At 43.4% G+C, this 15,489-nt stretch overlaps 1 protein-coding gene across 1 annotated transcript in view; it reads right to left on the reverse strand.

Moving 5' to 3' along the window:
• Positions 1-15,489, reverse strand: part of LOC135540392 (nuclear receptor corepressor 2-like) — a 183,427-nt gene that overhangs the window by 97,108 nt on the left and 70,830 nt on the right. Inside the window, 1 exon segment of the mRNA XM_064967013.1 lies at positions 9,519-9,696. Within this exon segment, the coding sequence (XP_064823085.1) occupies positions 9,519-9,696 (178 nt within the window).

Genomic DNA, 15,489 nt, shown 5'->3' on the forward strand with positions numbered 1-15,489 from the left:
TGGACAGGGGCATGCTCTCTCTGCTGTCTTCTGAAGTCCACGATCAGCTCCTTTTGTTTTGTTGATGTTGAGGGAGAGGCTATTTTCCTGGCACCGCTCTGCCAGGGCCCTCACCTCCTCCCTGTAGGCTGTTTCGTCATTGTTGGTAATCAGGCCTACTACTCCAACGTCTGCAAACTTAATGATTGAATTGGAGGTCTGCGTTGCCACGCAGTCATGGGTGAACAGGGAGTACAGAAGGGGGCTGAGCACACACCCTTGTGTGTCCCCTGTGTTGAGGATCAGCGAAGTGGAGGTGTTGTTTTCTACCTTCACCACCTGGGGCGGCCCATCAGGAAGTCCAGGACCCAGTTGCACAGGGCAGGATTCAGACCCAGGTCAAAGAACAGCATTCTTACATAGGTATTCCTCTTGTCCAGATGGGATAGGGCAGTGTGCAGTGTGATGGCGATTGCACTCTCTGTGGATATATTGGGACAGTATGCAAATTGAAGTGGGTCTAGGGTGTCAGGTAAGGTAGATGTGATATGCTCCTTGACTAGCCTCTCAAAGCACTTCATGATGACAGAAGTGAGTGCTAAAGGGCAATAGTCATTGAGTTCAATTACCTTTGCTTTCATGGGTACAGGAACAATGGTGGACATCTTGAAGCAAGTGGGGACAGCAGACTGGGATAGGAAGAGATTGAACATGTCCGTAAACACTCCAGCTAGCTGGTCTGCACATGCTCTGAGGACGTGGCTAGGAATGCTGTCTGGCCCGGCAACCTTGCGAGGGTTAACACGCTTAAATGTCTTACTCACGTCGGCTTCTGAGAATGAGAGCCCACAGTCCTTGGGAGCAGGCTGCATCGGTGGCACTGTGTTATCCTCAAAGCGGGCAAAGAAGGTGTTTAGTTTGTCCGGAAGCAAGACGTCAGCGTCCACGACGAGGATGGTTTTCTCTTTGTAATCAGTGATTGCCTGTAGACCTTGCCACGTCACATGTCTGAGCGATTGAATTGCGACTCCACTTTGTCTCTGTAGTGACGTTTTGCCTGTTTGATTGCCTTATGGAGGGAATCAACTACACTGTTTGCGTTCGACCATATTCCCAGTCACCTTGCCATGGTTAAATGCGGTGGTTCACGCTTTCAGTTTTGCGCAAATGATGCCGTCTATACAAGGTTTATGGTTGAGGTAGGTTTTAATAGTCACAGTGGGAACAACTTCGTCCACACACTTCCTGATGAACTCAGTCACCGTGTGTGTCTGTGTATATGTCAATGTTATTCTCAGAGGCTAACCGGAACATATCCCAGTCCGCGTGATCAAAAGAATCTTGAAGAATGGATTCTGATTGGTCAGACCAGCTTGGAATAGACATTAGCACAGGTGCGTCCTGTTTGAGTTTCTGCCTATAGGAACGGAGGAGCAAAATCGAGACGTGATCTGATTTGCCGAAGGGAGGACAGGGGAGGAACTTGCAGGCATTCCGGGAAGGGAGACTAGCAGTGATCAAGTGTTTTAGTAGCGCGAGTACTACAGTCAATGTGTTGATAGAACTTCGGGTAGTGTTTTCCTCAAATTTGCTTTGTTAAAATCCCCAGCTACAATAAATCCAAATGCTATAATCCCTCAGGTTTGGCAACAAGCACATTTTAGCAGGAGCTTGTCAATCAGCATCTCACAGCCCTCGATGAGACAATGTTTTAGAGGCAATCATCAGCCAAACAAACTGTAACATACCATTTCCATACACCATCGCACAACATGTTTAAGTCAAGAGGGGATTCTTTGCCATCAATGGATTCCCAAATACGAACGGAGCAATAAACGGCACCCACAAAGCCCCATCCCAAAACGAGTTCAACTATGTGAACAAAAAAGGCTTCCACTCTGAATGTGACAGTCTGTGATGCCCAAAAGACGCTGTTGAATGTGGTGGCAGAGTGGCCAGGTGGAACGCACAACACGTTCATTCTGCTGAAAAGCAATGTTGACCTACACGCCTACAGGAGGGAGCTGTTGAGGACGGATGGCTTACTGGTGAATGTTGTTTACTCATTTGAAGTACATTTGCCATTGCTAAAGCAACATCAATTGTCCTAATAGTCTTTTCTTTGTAGCTGTGTTTTTATTTTTTACTGGTCAAAGCACAACTGAGTGAACCTAATAAAACCTTCTGGTTGTATTCAATCTGACAATAGCACCTCTATTTCAGCCTCGGAAAAGTATATTTTCTGAGCTTTTTTTGGTTTTCATGGTAAGGCGTTGTATATTACCCACATATGGGGTAACCATGTATGGCTAATCAGGGGACGTTCAAAATGTAAATAGCCAAGGTCGTGCACAAGCACTGAGGCTGAGAACGGGTATTTAAATGATTATCTCCTACCCGTGTGTGTACGACACAGGTAGGACTGTTTCATAAATCACACTTCTATGCATACAAACATTCTACATTTCATTCAACAGTAGTATTCAAAAATAGTTTCTACGTAATATTGATAGAATAGAGCTCTTTGGCCATGCATACCAGTGCTGGGTTTGGCGTCGTATTAAGGATACATAAGCAGAAAAGAACCACACAAAATACAGTGGTGGATCTCTGATGTTATGTAGCTATTTTGCTTCCACTGGTCCTGGGGCTCTTGTTGAGGACAACAGCATTCAGGTCAATCCCCCTCCTCATCCCTCTCCCAGTCCAAGGATCACATTGTGATGGCGGTGTCTAATAATACCCTGGCTGCCCTGGAGGAAGATGCTGCCACTCAGCAGGATCTCAAGCAAAAGAAACACACTGCTGTCCCCACAAGCAGGCCACAGCAGAGAAAGGCGATTTTCACCACTGAGGGACAGCCACGCTCTTTTGCCCCTTATTAAAAAATGGACTAAATTATGAATCATCTGGAAAAGATTAAGAAAATGGGCAAAAAGTCTTCTGCTAACATTTGACCTGTAGAAGATAAACAGGACGTAGCTAGCTAAACAGAGACCGCAAGTGTGGGTGTAGGAACCTTGTTCCCTGAGCACTATGTAAATGACGAACAACTTCCACTGACGCCAGATGGTAGAGTATGAGTGGGAACAATCATTCCTTCCAGGTGCCAGAACTTGCTGATGAGCAAGGAAACGGTACTAGTAGTGTGTCATCGTCTGTGTTGATGACGGGTGAGAGGAGAACGGAGAAGTGAGCAGAACAACCTTCCCCCTGAGACTCTGACCTAGAAAAAGACCCTGTAGAAAGTAACACACACTGACTGCACCAGCCCCGATCACGGGACACATTCTCAGAGCTAGCTAACATTCCACACATCTGCGGTTGCCACTTTACACGCCACAGCACCAGTGCAGTAAAAGCAGAGCACAGTTGATGAGTAGGGTAGGAACTCTACAAGTGAAATGCAATCTGCCTCACTCCTGGCTGAACTCATCCCTTGATGAAGAGGACATATTCACTATGACTAGCTGCTGTGTATACCACCACCAGTGGTCCTTTGTAGCTTAGTTGGTAGAGCATGGTGCTCATAACACCTGGGTAGTGGATTTGATTCCCGGGACTACTCATACATAACATGTATGCACGCATGACTAAGTCGTATTGGATGAAAGTGTCTGCTAAATGACATATACCGCATTCGGAAAGTATTCAGACCCATTGACCTTTTCCACATTCTGTTACAGTACAGCCTTATTAAAAAATGAATTAAATTGCCCCCCCATCATCAACATACACTCCATGACCCATAATGACAAAGCAAAAACAGGTTTTTAGATTTTTTTGCGAATTTATGAACATTTTCAAATGGAAATATGACATTTACATAAATATTCAGACCCGTCACTCAGCACGTTGTTGAAGCACCTTTGGCAGCAATTACATCCTCAAGTCTTTTTGGGTATGATGCCACAAGGTTGGCACAGCTGTATTTGGGGAGTTTCTCCCATTCTTCTCTGCAGATCCTCTCAAGTTCTGTCTGGTTGGATGGTGAGTGTTGCTGCACAGCTATTTTCAGGTCATATCCGGGCTCTGGCTGGGCTCTCAAGGACATTGAGACTTACTGAAACCACTCCTGCCTTGTCTTGGCTGTGTGCTTAGGGTCGTTGTCAAGATGGAAGGTGAACCATCGCCCCAGTCTGAGGTCCTGAACACTCTGTAGCAAGTTTTCATTAACGATCTCTGTACTTTGCTCTGTTCATCTTTCCCTCGATCCTGACTAGTCTCCCAGTCCCTGCCGCTGAAAAACACCCCCACAATATGATGCTGCCACCACCCTGCTTCAACGTAGGAATGGTGCCAGGTTTCATCCAGACGTGATGCTTGGCATTCAGGCCAAAGAGTTCAATCTTGGTTTCATTAGACCAGATAATCTTGTTCCTCATGGTCTGAGTGTCCTTTCGGTGCCTTTTGGCAAACATCCAAGAGGAGTGTCTTCCGTCTGGCCACTCGACCATAAAGGCCTGTATGGTGGAGTGCTGAAGAGATGGTTGTCCTTCTGGAAGGTTCTCCCATCGCCACAGAGGAACTCTTGAGCTATGCCAGTGACCATCAGGTTCTTGGTCATCTCCTGCCACGGTCCTTCTCTCCTGATTGCTCAGTTTGGCAGGGCAGCCAGCTCTAGGAAGAGTCTTGGTGGTTCCAAACTTCTTCCATTTAAGAATGATGGAGGCCACTGTCTTCTTGGGGACCTTCAATAATGCAGAAATTTGTTGGTACTCTTCCCCAGATCTGTGCCTCGACACAATCCTGTCTCGGAGCTCTACGGACAATTCGACCTCATGGCTTGATTTTTGATCTGACATGCACTGTCAACTGTGGGACCTTATATAGACAGGTGTGTGTCTGTCCAAACCATGTCCAATCAATTGAATTTAACACAGGTGGACTCCAATCAAGATGTAGAAACATCTCAAGGATGATCAATGGAAACTGGATGCACATGAGCTCAATATCAAGTCTCATAGCAAACGGTCGGAATACTTCAAATTGAAGTCGGAAGTTTACATACACTTAGGTTGGAATTATTAAAACTAGTTTTGGTAAGTCGGTTAGGACATCTACTTGGTATATGACAAGTAAATTTTCCAACAATTGTTTACAGACAGATCATTTCACTTATAATTCACCGTATCACAATTGCAGTGGGTCAGAAGTTTACATACACCAAGTTGACTGTGCCTTTAATCAGCTTGGAAAATTACAGAAAATAATGTCATGGCTTTAGAAGCTTCTGATAGGCTAATTGACATCATTTGAGTCAATTGGAGGTGTACCTGTGAATGTATTTCAAGGCCTACCTTCAAACTTAGTGCCTTTTTGCTTCACATCATGGGAAAATCAAAAGAAATCAGCCAAGACCTCAGAAAAAGAATTGTAGACCTCCACAAGTCTGGTTCATCCTTGGGAGCAATTTCCAAATACATGAAGGTACCACGTTCATCTGTACAAACAATAGTACACAAGTATAAACACCATGGGACCAAGCAGCCGTCATACCGCTCAAGAAGGACACGTTCTGTCTCCTAGAGATTAACGTACTCTGGTGCGAAAAGTGCAAATCAATCCCAGAACAACAGCAAAGGATCTTGTGAAGATGCTGGAGGAAATACGTACAAATGTATCTATATCCACAGTAAAACAAGCCCTATATCGACATAACCTGAAAGGCCCCTCAGCAAGGAAGAAGCCACTGCTCCAAAACCGCCATAAAAAAGCCAGACTATGGTTTGCAACTGTACATGCGGACAAAGATTGTATTTTTTGGAGAAATGTCCTCTGGTCCAATGAAACAAAAATAGAACTGTTTGGCCACAATGACCATTGTTATGTTTGGAGGAAAAAGGGGGAGGCTTGCAAGCTGAAGAATTTGTGGGCAGAACTGAAAAAGCGTGTGCAAACAAGGAGGCCTACAAACCTGACTCAGTTACACCAGCTCTGTCAGGAGGAATGGGCCAAAATTCACCCAACATTTTGTGGGAAGCTTGTGGAAGGCTACCCGAAACGTTTAACACAAGTTAAACAATTTAAAGGCAATACACCCAATTAGTATTTGGTAGCATGTAAACTTCTGACCCCTTGGGAATGTGATGAAAGAAATGAAAGCTGAAATAAATCAATGACATTTCACATTCTTAAAATAAAGTGGTGATCCTAACTGACCAAAGACAGGGAACTTTTAAATGATTAAATGTCAGGAATTGTGAAAAACTGAGTTTAAATGTATTTGGCTAAGGTGTATGTAAATGTCCGGCTTCAACTGTATATTTTAATGTCTTTATTGAACACAGTGTAAACATTCACAGTGCAGGGTGGGGAAAGTATGTGAACCCTTGGATTTAATAACTGGTTGACCTTCCTTTGGCAGCAATAACCTCGACCAAACGTTTTCTGTAGTTGCGAATCAGACCTGCACAGAGGTCAGGAGGAATTTTGGACCATTCCTCTTTACAAAACTGTTTCAGTTACACTATATTCTTGGGATGTCTGGTGTGAAAACCGCTCGAGGTCATGCTACAGCATCTCAATCGGGTTGAGGTCAGGACTGACTGGGCCACTCCAGAAGGCGCATTTTCTTCTTACTTCAACTGTATAATAGTTGATGTGCTATTAGTTTAGGCAGACTGTGTTTGTCTATTGTTGTGACCTAGATGAAGATCAGATCAAATGTTATGACCAATTTATGGAGAAATCCAGGCATTTCAAAAGGGTTCACATACTTTTTCTTGCCACTGTATATTGGCAACTATGTAAAAATAGCTTACATAAAGCCAACAATTAAAAACATTGCAGCCTACAGGTAGAAAATATCCTGATAAAAATAAATATCCTATAAATCACATTGGCTACACGTGATTTCTACAACGAACTTGAAACATTATATCAACTATTAACTTGAGTACCAGCAGCTCAAATGTTCTACTACTTGAGCTCCTGTTCCTCTTATAGACTATAAGATCAAAAGTATTGTGGAGCTCCTGTACCTAAATATAAACCGTACCAGCACCCAAAATGAGGTCCGGAACCTATTTCAGTCAAAGTCAAACACTAATATGAAGTAATCAGGTAGGTCTATTTTATGACATTTGCATTGGATCAGAGCATGACATTTTTCCCTTTTATGCTGAGTGGTTATCGAAAGGGAGACAGCTGGAAAGATTTTTCAAATACACAAAAGAACCATTGTAATTCTCAATGAAGGTGAAAACAGATTTTGTATGCTTGCTGTTTGAGGTGAAGAAAACATTACTTTGAGAAGCTCCACAGTCATTAGTGGTGGAGCATTAAGCCAATCAGAAATACTCACAGATCCCAAAATGGGCACATTTATATGACTACCTCTGCGCACAGGCCAGGTAGCATATAGGCCTACATCTATGTGTGCGTGTCCTTACTCAACATTGATAGGAGCGGAGCGCTCCAAACAAATAAATGACTAAATTGACAAAACTCTGTAAATGGAATGAAATAAACAAGAACCTGTTTCTCACAAGTGTAGCATAAGTTGTGCACTCTGCAAACAAAGTGTCCACTCGGACAATGAGAACGGGAAGACTTGAACAATAATATTGAATGCATTAAAATAAATCACCATAAACAAAGTAACAAACATTGTATATTATAAACTATAGGAATTACAGTAAATGTACTACTGATGATAAATCTAATGGAGAATTGACATACAATCAAACGCAAACAATTCACATATTGAAGTTATGAAACAATGAATGTGCACAAATTAGCGGGAGAGAGCGCATTCTGGCGAGGGAAGTGTATTATGCATCTGGGCGCACGGTCAATCCGATGTCTGCATTGGTCATGCAGCATTTACGGTGATATGGCCTCAGCAGAAGTCAGGGCATTCATACTTCTTGCAGTGCAGAGCTCGTCAAGCAATTGTGATCCGATTCAGGAAACTAGGCATATGTCGCAAGTCACGACTTCACAGAAGTTATTTTTTAACGTAAAAAACATTTTTTTAATCAAATTGCGTCTTTTTGAGAGAAATGCATTCTCGAGCATGTGAAATAGTATGTGCCTTAATATCAAACTTGTATGCCATCTGTAAATACAAATAAAATGGTAAATTACGAGTCCAGTTGTTTTAGCCACAAATAAACGTGAGCAAACTTCCCACTAGCCATGATTGGCTGAGATAATAAGTGGGCTGGACAAGCCGAGAGATGAGTTTGGATTGGTCTACCATATAGCATGCATCTGTCTATTGGAGCTGGTCAGTATGTCTAGGTAATCGTGTCAAACGCGGCTTTTAAAAAAATGTATCCAGAGGCCTGCAGTGGGCATGCCTCTTGGTAAAAGACCAAGTCCATATTATGCTTCAGAAATAGCAGCCCAAATAAATGCTTTAGAGTTCAAGTAACATACACATCAACTGTTCAGAAGAGGCTGCCTGTATCAGGCCTTCATGGTCGAATTGCTGGAAAAAACACTACTAAAGGACACCAATAAGAAGAGACTTGCTTGATCCTAGAAACACAAGCAATGGAAATTAGAATGGTGGAAATCTGTCCATTGGTCTGATAAATCTCAAATTTGGATTTTGGTTCCAACTGCCGTGTCTTTGTGAGACGCAGAGCAGGTGAACGGATGATCTCAGCATGTGTGGTTCCCACCGTGAAGCATGGAGGTGGTGTGATTGTGCTTTGCTGGTGACAATGTTGGTGATTTATTTAGAATTCAAGGCACAATGAACCAGCATGGCTACCACAACATTCCGTAGCAATATGCCATCCCATCTGGTTTGCGCTTAGTGGGACTATCATTTGTTTTTCAACAGGGCAATTACCCAACACACCTCCAGGCTGTGTAAGGGCTTTTTGGCCAAGGAGAGTGATGGAGTGCTACATCAGATGACCTGGCCTCCACAAACATCTGACCTCAACCCAAATGAGATGGTTTGGAACGAGTTGGACAGCAGAGTGAAGGAAAAGCAGCCAACAAGTGCGCAGCATATGTGGGAACTTCTTCAAGACTGTTGGAAAAGCATTCCAGGTGAAGCTGGTTGAGAGAATGCCAAGAGTGTGCAAAGCTGTCATTAAGGCAAAGGGTGGCTACTTTGAAGGATCTCAAATATAAATATATTTTGATTGTTTTAGCAATTTATTGTTTACTACATTATTCCATACGTTTTATTTCATCGTTTTGATGTCTTCACTATTATTCTACAATGTGAGAAAATATTAAAAATAAAGAAAAACCCTTGAATGAGTAGGTGTGTCCAAACCTTTGACTGGTACTGTATATATATATATGTGTTACTGCTCGACTAAAACAATCTTGTTTGATCAACCACCTAACAACCAAACAATTGACCAGTCAACTAATTGGGATCAGCCCTACTTTGAACCAAACACACATCAAAGCAGGAGTCATTTTAGTCCATAATCCAACAGTGACCTTTGACATGCCAGCATCACCCAGCTTTCAGAACTCAAACAAAAAATTCAAAATGAAAGTCCCTCAAGAGATTTAATCGACTTTGGCCTTTGAGATCCTTCTATCAAGTAATCAATACTGACCTTTGACATGTCCTCAGCGCCTCCCAGAGGAAGTTGTGGGCGGTGGGATGAGTGCCTCATGAGAGACTCCGCCCCAAGGTCCAGGCGGGGACGCTTTATCTCAACATACTCCACCTCTGATTGGTTGTTGGGCTCAGGTAAGTAGATGTGCTCATAGCGGATGTGTTGCTCCTGACCTCTGTCAGGAGAAAGCACAGGGAGAGAAGACAGGTTAACATCTATATTAATTAACTGATGTTGTAGGTCATTTCCATGTAAAATTACCTATGAGCACCAACATGTGAAGTTCATAAGAGCATGTCAAATTGGGTGTCAAAACAAAGATGTAATATCACTTGGCCAAGTGCATAAAGTTCCCTCAGCGCTCACAACAAGCAACCTCTGACAAAAGTCTCTCTACTTCTATTTGAGGTGAAAATGATGAATCAGACACCTATCGATGACAACAGCTCATGGTCCTCCTGGAATCAGAAGTTATTTTACTCAATGGAGGAACATAGAGAAATGCTGATGAATGTCTTTCTTGAGCTGTGTATGCAACTGGTTCACCTCTGATGCTCACAGGCAGTGTATTGGTAGAGATTTCTGAATGTTCTTCACCCAGCATACACCCCTCCACCCAAACATGCTTTATCTACTAATTTGCTGCATGCAGAGTTTAACAGAGTTCAAGTCAAGGTCAAGAAAATCATAGAGAAAGCAGACTGTATTGCAATCATCTCTGATGGGTGGTCGAATGTTTGTGGGCAAGGAATAATTAACTTCATCATCTCCACCCCTCAATCAGTATTCTACAAGAGCAGACACAAGGGACAACAGACACATCATTGCAGATGAGCTGAAGGCAGTCATCAATGGCCTTGGACCACAGAAGGTGTTTTCACTGGTGACAGACAATGCTGCGAACATGAAGGCTGCTTGGTCTAAAGTGGAAGAGTCCTACCCTCACATCACCCCCATTGGCTGTGCTGCTGATGCATTGAATCTGTTTCTCAAGGGCATCATGGCACTGAAAAAAATGGATGCGCTCTACAAGCAAGCCAAAGAAATGGTTAGGTATGTGAAGGGTCATCAAGTTATAGCAGCAATCTACCTCACCAAGCAAAGTGAGAAGAGCACCACATTGAAGCTGCCCAGCAACACCTGTTGGGGTAGTGACCGTGAGACTGTGTCTGTGCCTCGACCGAGGTTGGGCAAAAATAAACATGGCGGTGTTCGCCTTAGCAAACTCATTAGGATAAAGACCTCCTCCATTCCTGTCATTATTGAGAGATCATGATACCTCACATCTTAAAATATGGCTACTTAATGTTAGATCCCTTACTTCAAAGGCAATTATAGTCAATGAACTAATCGCTGATCATAATCTTGATGTGATTGGCCTGACTGAAACATGGCTTAAGCCTGATGAATTTACTGTGTTAAATGAGGCCTCACCTCCTGGCTACACTAGTGACCATATCCCCCGTGCATCCCACAAAGGCGGAGGTGTTGCTAACATTTACGATAGCAAATTTCAATTTATAAAAAAAAAAAAGACGTTTTCGTCTTTTGAGCTTCTAGTCTTAAATGTAAATGTAAATGTAGTCATGAAATCTATGCAGCCTACTCAATCACTTTTTATAGCTACTGTTTACAGGCCTCCTGGGCCATATACAGCGTTCCTCATTGAGTTCCCTGAATTCCAATCGGACCTTGTAGTCATAGCAGATAATATTCTAATCTTTGGTTACGTTAATATTCACATGGAAAAGTCCACAGACCCACTCAAAAAGGCTTCCGGAGCCATCATCGACTCAGTGGGTTTTGTCCAACATGTCTCTGGACCTACTCGCTGTCACAGTCATACTCTGGACCTAGTTTTGTCCCATGGAATAAATGTTGTGGATCTTAATGTTTTTCCTCATAATCCTGGACAATCGGACCACCATTTTATTATTTTTGCAATTGCAACAACTAATCTGCTCAGACCCCAACCAAGGAACATCAAAAGTTGTGCTATAAATTCACAGACAACACAAAGATTCCTTGATGTCCTTGCAGACTCCCTCTGTCTACCCAAGGATGCCAGAGGACAAAAATCAGTTAACCACCTAACTGAGGAACTCAATTTAACCTTGCGCAATACTCTAAATGCAGTTGCACCCCTAAAAACTAAAAATGTTTCTCATAAGAAACTAGCTCCCTGGTAAACAGAAAATACCCGAGCTCTGAAGCAAGCTTCCAGAAAATTGGAACGGAAATGGCGCCACACCAAACTGGAAGTCTTCCGACTAGCTTGGAAAGACAGTACCGTGCAGTATCGAAGAGCCCTTACTGCTGCTCGATCATCCTATTTTTCCAACTTAATTGAGGAAAATAAGAACAATCCGAAATTCCTTTTTGATACTGTCGCAAAGCTAACTAAAAAGCAGCATTCCCCAAGAGAGAGTGGCTTTCACTTCAGCAGTAATAAATTAATGAACTTCTTTGAGGAAAAGATCATGATTATTAGAAAGCAAATTACGGACTCCTCTTTAAATCTGCGTATTCCTTCAAAGCTCAGTTGTCCTGAGTCTGCACAACTCTGCCAGGACCTAAGATCAAGAGAGACACTCAAGTGTTTTAGTACTATATCTCTTGACACAATGATGAAAATAATAATGGCCTCTAAACCTTCAAGCTGCATACTGGACGCTATTCCAACTAAACTACTGAAAGAGCCGCTTCCTGTGCTTGGCCCTCCTATGTTGAACATAATAAACGGCTCTCTATCCACCGGATGTGTACCAAACTCACTAAAAGTGGCAGTAATAAAGCCTCTCTTGAAAAAGCAAAACCTTGACTCAGAAAATATAAAAAACTATCAGCCTATATCGAATCTTCCATTCCTCTCAAAAATTTTAGAAAAGGCTGTTGCGCAGCAACTCACTGCCTTCCTGAAGACAAACAATGTATACGAAATGCTTCAGTCTGGTTTTAGACCCCATCGTAGCACTGAGACTGCACTTGTGAAGGTGGTAAATGACCATTTACTGGCATCAGACCGAGGCTCTGCATCTGTCCTCGTGCTCCTAGACCTTAGTGCTGCTTTTGATCCCATCGATCAACACATTCTTTTGGAGAGATTGGAAACCCAAATTGGTCTACACGGACAAGTTCTGGCCTGGTTTAGATCTTATCTGTCGGAAAGATATCAGTTTGTCTCTGTGAATGGTTTGTCCTCTGACAAATCAACTGTAAATTTCGGTGTTCTGTTTTAGGACCACTATTGTTTTCACTATATATTTTAGCTCTTGGGGATGTCATTCGAAAACATAATGTTAACTTTCACTGCTACGCAGATGACACACAGCTGTACATTTCAATGAAACATGGTGAAGCCCCAAAATTGCCCTTGCTAGAAGCATGTGTTTCAGACATAAGGAAGTGGATGCCTGCAAACTTTCTAATTTTAAACTCAGACAAAACAGAGATGCTTGTTCTAGATCCCAAGACACAAAGATATATTCTGTTGAATCTGACAATTAATCTTAATGGTTGTACAGTCGTCTCAAATAAAACTGTGGACCTCGGCGTTACTCTGGACCCTGATCTCTCTTTTGAAGAACATATCAAGACTGTTTCAAGGACAGCTTTTTTCCATCTACGTAACATTGCAAAAATCTGAAACTTTCTGTCCAAAAATTATGCAGAAAAAATTATCCATGCTTTTGTCACTTCTAGGTTAGACTACTGCAATGCTCTACTTTCCGGCCACCCGGATAAAGCACTAAATAAACTTCAGTTAGTGCTAAATACGGCTGCTAGAATCCTGACTAGAACCAAAAGAATTGATCATATTACTCCAGTGCTAGCCTCCCTACACTGGCTTCCTGCCAAGGCAAGGGCTGATTTCAAGGTTTTGCTGCTAACCTACAAAGCATTACATGGGCTTGCTCCTAACTATCTCTCTGATTTGGTCCTGCCATACATACCTACACGTACGCTACGGTCACAAGACGCAGGCCTCCTAATTGTCCCTAGAATTTCTAAGCAAACAGCTGAAGGCAGGGCTTTCTCCTATAGAGCTCCATTTTTATGGAACGGTCTACCTACCCATGCGAGAGACGCAAACTCGGTCTCAACCTTTAAATCTTTACTGAAGACTCATCTCTTCAGTGGGTCATATGATTGAGTGTAGTCTGGCCCAGGAGTGTGAAGGTGAACGGAAAGGCTCTGGAGCAACGAACCGCCCTTGTTGTCTCTGCCTGGCCGGTTCCCCTCTTTCCACTGGGATTCTCTGCCCCTCCCGCTATACTCGGCCTTGTCCCAGGATGGTAAGTTGGTGGTTGAAGATATCCCTCTAGTGGTGTGGGGGCCGTGCTTTGGCAAAGTGGGTGGGGTTATATCCTTCCTGTTTTGCCCTGCCCTGTCCGGGGGTGTCATCGGATGGGGCCACAGTGTCTCCTGACCCTCCCGTCTCAGCCTCCAGTATTTATGCTGCAGTAGTTTGTGTCGGGGGGCTAGGGGCAGTTTGTTATATCTGGAGTACTTCTCCTGTCCTATCCAGTGTCCTGTGTGAATTTAAGTATGCTTTATCTAATTCTCTCTTTCTCTCGGACGACCTGAGCCCTTGGACCATGCCTCAGGACTACCTGGCATGATGACTCCTTGCTGTCCCCAGTCCACCTGGCCGTGCTGCTGCTCCAGTTTCAACTGTTCTGCCTGTGATTATTATTATTTGACCATGCTGGTCATTTATGAACATTTGAACATCTTGGCCATGTTCTGTTATAATCTCCACCCGGCACAGCCAGAAGAGGACTGGCCACTCCACATAGCCTGGTTCCTCTCTAGGTTTCTTCCTAGGTTTTGGCCTTTCTATGGAGTTTTTCCTAGCCACCGTGCTTCTACACCTGCATTGCTTGCTGTTTGGGGTTTTAGGCTGGGTTTCTGTACAGCACTTTAAGATATCAGCTGATGTAAGAAAAGCTATATCAATAAATTTGATTTGATGTCATCATCATGTTTGACAGTCTCCTGGAGGGGAAGGAGTCTCTCCAAGAAATGGTCATATCCCTGTCTGCCTATATGGACAGCCCCATCAAGAGGATCCTCCTGGATGATGTATTTTGGGAGAGAGTGGTAAAGCAGCATGAAACTCCTGAAACCTATAGCAGTGCCATTGCATGGATTGAGGGCGACAATGCCATCCTGTCTGATGTTCAAACTCTGGCTGCAGATGTAAGAGAAGAAATCCATACTGCCCTGCCCACTTCACTGTTGCTCCAAGCAGAGGAAACTGCAGTTCTGAAATACATCCAAAAGCATGAAGACTTCTGCCTGAAGCCCATACACGCCGCAGCATACATGTTGGGCCCCAAGTACGCTGGCAAGAGCATCCTGTCTGGTGCAGAGATCAACAAGGCCTATGGTGTCATCACTACCTTGTCTCGCCACCTTGGCCTGGATGAGGGCAAGGTTCTTGGCAGTCTGGCAAAGTACACATCCAAGCAAGGGCTTTGGGATGGAGATGCAACATGGCAGTCGTGCCAACATATCTCATTAGCCACCTGGTGGAAGGGACTTTGTGGATCTGAGGCTCTTTCCACTGTTGCCTCTGTCATCCTCCAAATCCCACCAACATCAACCGCCTCAGAGTGCAACTGGTCCATGTTTGGAAACACACACACCAAAGCACGCAACAGGCTGACCAATACAAGGGTTGAAAAAAATTGGTGGCCATCAGGGCAATTTTTTTTTTTTTTTGAGCCTGACAACAAGCCATCCTCAACAAGGTTGTAAAGTGACAGTGAAAATGAGGCCTCAAAGAACTGAAAACTGCTGTTCACAAATGCTCTCCATCCAACCTCACTGAGCTCGAGCTGTTTTGCAAGGAGGAATGGGAAAAATTTTCAGTCTCTCGATGTGCAAAACTGATAGAGACATACCCCAAGCGACTTACAGCTGTAATCGCAGCAAAAGGTGGCGCTACAAAGTATTAACTTAA

This window comes from Oncorhynchus masou, chromosome 1 (genome assembly GCF_036934945.1).
Source record: "Oncorhynchus masou masou isolate Uvic2021 chromosome 1, UVic_Omas_1.1, whole genome shotgun sequence".
In the NCBI taxonomy this organism is placed as follows: domain Eukaryota; kingdom Metazoa; phylum Chordata; class Actinopteri; order Salmoniformes; family Salmonidae; genus Oncorhynchus; species Oncorhynchus masou.